At 41.2% G+C, this 5,690-nt stretch overlaps 1 protein-coding gene across 1 annotated transcript in view; it reads left to right on the top strand.

Moving 5' to 3' along the window:
• Positions 1-5,690, top strand: part of SNCAIP (synuclein alpha interacting protein) — an 88,369-nt gene that overhangs the window by 44,898 nt on the left and 37,781 nt on the right. Inside the window, 1 exon segment of the mRNA XM_031061237.1 lies at positions 1,302-1,374. Coding sequence (XP_030917097.1) covers positions 1,302-1,374 — 73 coding nt within the window.

Below are 5,690 nucleotides of genomic sequence, written 5' to 3'. Positions count from 1 at the left end.
GACACAGAGGCTGCATGCAGGGGGGAGGCGATGGCTCAGAACTGAGAGGGTTCAGTTTTGGAGACCCCCCGGCCCCAGGGGGTAGACAAGTATGGGGGGGACAAGAGGTCCCGAGATGAGAGAAAAACTGTGCTTTTTTGGAACTGGTCAAAGCACCCTTAAAAGGACAACCCTCGAAGCAGCTCTGGTCCATGCGCAGCAGTGAGAGCGCGGGACATGGAAGGAAGAGGTCACCATGGCCCTCCAAGAAGGACTCCTCTCCTCTTGATGGACTGGAATTGAGTATTTACAGGGTGATGGATGGAGAGTTGAAATTTGGAAGATGTATTGGAAATGTGGTGGGGGGAGGAGGAAATGTTTTTGTGGAGTTTTCATTTTCCAGGTGTGTGTGTGTGTGTGTGTGGTTTTTTTTCCTTTTGTAGTTTAGTTAATAAACCTTTTTTTTCTAAGGTAGAGGCCTGCTTTGCTTATTTCCTGGTCACATCTCACAGCAAACACCAGGGAAGTATATTTTCATGGGGCACTGGCATTGTGCCAGTGTCAAACCATGACAAGAATGTATGGTTTTATAACTCTGGATTCTATGTCTTTCTAAAGGTATTCCACAAGTATGTAAACAAAAAAATTCTGTTTAGTATAATACCTATGGCACCTGTGGGTTTTTTTATTTTCGATTTTTGAATGGTTAATGTGGAGAATAACATACTGATTCATATTAGATATGGGGTTTTTTGTAAATATTTTATTTATGTCAAAATAATAGTACAAATTTGCTTTAATAAAGCCCAGGTTAGAGAAATCAGCCTGTTGTCTGATATGTTTGGGTACGCACCCCCCTCTCTGGAATAAAATCTCTGCAGTGCAGATATTCTGCATCCCTTTTACATATCAGTTTGTGACAGCTTGAATTGTAATTTTTGAGCATGGTAATTGATGCACTGCAGCACCATAAAGGTGCGCAGGTGGGCAAAGTGAGACCCTTGAAGCCTGCATGTGGTCTGACCTCCAATGTATCTCACCTTGTGTTTGTGCCTTGAGGAGTGGTGACCTGCAGGAAGGAGAAATCTGAGGTGAGGAGACGCTTTGCTCTGGCTTTGAAAGTCTGTTTCATATGTCTCTGGGTGGGAAACAAAAGCAGGTGCCTTTTGCTTTTCTCATGCGACCTAAGACCATCAGACTGCCAGAAGCAGCCTTGGTTTGTAGATTTAGTTAGTGTCCATGACATTTGAACGTCTTGAAAATCTTACTTTTTGTCTTTTTTTAATTATTACCTCTATACATTTTGTTCTCCTTTTTTACAGTATTCTGTAACTTCTCTCAAGACCATCCCAGAATTATGTAGAAGGTGTGATTCACAAAATGAAGACAGATCAGGTATGATGCCCATTTTTGTCCACCCATACTATTCTAGGCTTTGTTTTAATCATGTACAATTTGGCAACAATAACTTCTTGGCAGTGTCCTGTTGTTTTGTTTTTTCTCATTTATGTACAGTGTTCTGGAAACATGAGTTTCTTTTTTTTTAACAGATGTTAGTTCATTAGAAGGAAAGAAAGTTCCAAAAAAGGATTTGGCTGTTTACAGATAAATGTAGGGCTTCATCTCAGCAGCTCCAAACCACAGTATGTGCAACAATTTACTTGAAAACCCGAGAAACCATTGGTGACAAGACGTAATAATGTAGGCGCCAATGAAAAAATGTTGGATACATTTACTACCCATATGGCCACGACCAGTCTGAGGGATGATGTTTTGCCAGAGTCTGAAACTGTATCAAGGATGCTACATGATAGAATCTACTCTAAGGCATACTGTAATAGTTAAGATTAAAGCAGAGTTTTTTAGTTTAATAGTGTAAACTAAATGAAGAATCATGGCATATAGATGAGAACCAGCTGGAGACCTTCCCCCTGCCCCCTGACAAAAAGTGCATTCATCATTGTTTTTCACTCTGTAAATCAGATTAATCCGCTTTCATTTTTCTCTTCCTGATGGAGGAGAAATGAATTGGTGAGAGAAGCATTTTTGTTGAGTTATGAAAAGTTTATTGTGCTTTTTTGATCTTTTAATTGAACTTTTGTTAATGTTGTTTCATCAAGTACTTTTATAACAGAAACAGGAGATCTGGAATTGATGGGATGATACAAGGACTTAAGAACCATGCTATACTTCAGCAACTTTTATTTCTATATTTCCTTTCAGACTTTTAAAAATTTCTACTGTGTTTAACTTAAGTGAAAACTTTCTGATTGCTACTTCTTCTAACACAGTTATTGGAGGCCATGTCACCACATGCCACTGTCCTTGGCAATAAAGAGAAGCAAAGCTCTCCTTACCATACTTACTTGCATATTACTTTCACAATACTTACTTGCCTACACAGGGTACAACAGTGGTTGCACTCACAGTATTACTTGTTGCAAGCAAGAGTAGGGCAGAAGTGTAATGGGTGAAGACTCTTGATGCACTCCCCTCAAATTGCCCTATCTCCTTCTAGCCCAGTCTCACCCCATCCTCCCCTCCATCCTCCCTTGCATATTCTCCTTTCTTCCCATCATACCCCTTTACATCCTTCTATCCTTCCCCTGTCTCATCCCTATCCCTTTTCTTCTGTCTTCTTCCTTCCATCTTGCTGTTTCTTCCCCCCATCCTCATCCCTTGCATCCTGACACCTTCCCCCTTTCTTCCAATTCCTTCCCTCTTCTTCTCCTTTCTTACCCATTCTTACTCCCACTCTCCCTGTTTTCCTATTGTCACACCGTTGCTCCACACTATTCTTCTCCCCCTCTTCTCTCATTACTCCTGCCTCCTTCTGTCCTCCTGCCTTGTTTTCACCCACTTCTTCCCCCCTCTGCTCATCCTTCTTCCCTACCATACTCCATAGCATTTAATCCCCCATTGCTCCCCACATGCTCCCACCATTCTCTCCCATATTCCTCCTCCCATTCTTCTATCTCCATTTAAAATTAAGGTAGTAGTCATGAAGTGAAATGTAATCCAACAGTAAGAATGAAATATTGGTTATGAGCTCTTTCTTTAGATTGTGGGATGCTGACAGCATCCCTTGTATCTGTCTTGTTCTGTGGTTGCCTCTGCAGATGGACATTTTTTGATTATGATTTTAATTAAATCAGTACTCATCTATTCCCTTAAAAAGGGGTTGACAGAAGCAAATACAGGAATTGCTGGAAAACAGTAGTAGCTCTGGGGAGTCTGCCAGTAGAAGTTAATTGCAGATTGTTTAAAAGTATTGAGTAAAAAAGAGGTCTTTTGCACTGATAGTAGTATTGGCAAAGTGGAAACAGTATTAAAAGCTGGGTTTTCTTGCTAGTCACCACTTATTTTGGTAAATTGGAGATAGTACTGAAATATTTTTATTTTTGCTCTCTTTTTTTCCTGAGTAATAATACAGTGCTGAACAGGAGTTCAGCATGTACAGACATGCATGATACAGACATGTATCACTTTACATGTCTATATAGATTTGAGTATCTCAAGTATCTTGAAATATCAACAAAGCTGGATTAGTCAACATTATATAAGGCTCCATTTGATAACTTTTCACAATTGCTTTTGGCACAGTATTTTGCCTTCCCTATACTGTAGGTCATTAAAATAATGATGCCAAAGTATTGATGATGTGCACTATTTTTAATGAAAATTGATTATATAATAAATCTTTCATACTATAGCATGAAGCATTCATACTAATTTATATCTGCATTCCACTGTTAATTCAAGTAGTTACAAATAGAAAAACTCAGAGGTTTTATAAAGTGCTGATCTAGCTTTTTACCTCATACTGACTCCTGCTTACTTAGAGGTTGCATTTCTCCTTTAAAACAGAGAGGACTATGAAAGTAGCTGTCCAATAATTCTTTTTTTCAGAAGAACTAAAAGTTAAGCAAATGTTAACCGTAGGTAAGACATCATAACCTAAAAAACAATTGTCTGTCATCTTTCTCTTAGGAAAATATTTAGTTCACTAATACAGTTAAGAAAAAATTGTGGAGAAAGTAAGATTCGAATTTATACTTGAAAAAATAATTATATATATCTATATATACATATATACATAGGCAACAGTTTTCACCAGCAGAATTGTTGGAATAGATATAAACCAGACCCATTTCTTATTTCTTAACTATATGGCTAATAATATGGAAGTGTTACTATTCATTGTTTGCAGATAAGTTTGGTAAATAGCCCTGTCATTCCGATTTTCTTTCCCCCTTTCATGTAAACACTGAATAATAAGTTAGTCACATATGAAAGTATTTGGTTACCTTGTTTTCAACTTACTCCGAGCACTTTTAATCCTAGGCAAGTACTGATGTTTAGAAGTCAATGTGTCTTCTCTGGTATTTCACATAATTCCTTCAGCAGACTTTTTGGGTTTTTTTTAACTATTTCTGATGGCCTGTAACTTTTGCTTAGATTACTTGTTCTTTTGGAAAGGCAGGTATTAGAAAGTTTTCCCAATGTGTAGTTTTTCCTCCTTGAAATGCCACCATTGCCTCCCTTAGTTGGAGAGCACTGGCAGGTAGAGTGTATTGTTGGGAAGGTCCTGCTCCTGCCTCGCTCTTTTGCAAGATGTGCATGACAGCCATGAAACAACACAGTCTCCATCCTGTCTCAGAATCAAAGAATCACAAAATATTCTGACTTAGAGGGTGTCCACAAGGATCATCAAAGTCCAACTCCTGGCCCTGTACAGGACACCCCAAGAGTCACCCCATCTGCCTGAGAGCATTGCCCAAACAGTTCTCAAGCTCTGTCAGGTTAGTGCTGTGACCACTTCTTCGGGAGCCTGTTCCAGTGCCCAGCCACCCTCTGGGTGAAGAACTTTTCCTGATACCAAACCTAAACCTCCCCTGACAGAGTTTCATGCCATTCTCCTGAATCCTGTCACTGTCACCACAGAGAAGAAGATCAGTGCCTGCCTCTCTGCTTCCCCTCATGGGGGAGCTGCAGAACTGGAATGAGGTCTCCCCTCAGTCTCCTCCAGGCTGAACAGACCAAGTCACACCAGCCACTCCTCACACGGCTTCACCCCAAGGCCCTTCACCATCCTTGTTACCCTCCTTTGGACCCTCTCTAACAGCTCAATGTCTTTTTTGTGTTGTGGCACCCAGAACTGCCCCTAGCTCTTGAGGTGAGGCTGCCCCAGTGCAGAGCAGAGAGGGACAATCCCCTCCCTTGGGGATTGTCCCTTGCATGAGGCACAGCTGGCCATGCTGTGCCTGATGCACCCCAGGACATGGGGGCTCTCCTGGCTGCCGGAGCACTGCTGGCTCATGTTCAGCTTGCCATTGACCAGGAACCCCAGGTCCCTTTCCATGGCTCTGCACTCCAGCCTCTCATTCCCCAGTTTGTCCATTCATTCAGGGTTACCCCATCTGAGGAGCAGAATGCATCACTTTCCCTTCTTAAGCTTCATACAGTTGGTGATTGCCCAGGCCTCTGATCTGTCGAGGTCTCTCTGCAGAGCCTCTCTGTCTTCAGAGAGAGTAACCAGCTACTCCTTATTTTGTGTCATCTGCAAACTTCCTTAGTATTCCTTCAAGTCCTGCATCCAAGTCCCTTAAGACTTCTCGGAGTCCTTGGATTTAGGGAATTCTGACTCAGGAAAGTTCCAAGGGATCCTAGGAGCCAGTATATGTGTCAGTACCCTCAGATTACAGGGAAAG

Source organism: Geospiza fortis, unplaced genomic scaffold (genome assembly GCF_000277835.1).
Source record: "Geospiza fortis unplaced genomic scaffold, GeoFor_1.0 scaffold44, whole genome shotgun sequence".
In the NCBI taxonomy this organism is placed as follows: domain Eukaryota; kingdom Metazoa; phylum Chordata; class Aves; order Passeriformes; family Thraupidae; genus Geospiza; species Geospiza fortis.
This window is presented reverse-complemented; position numbering and strand designations above follow the sequence as displayed.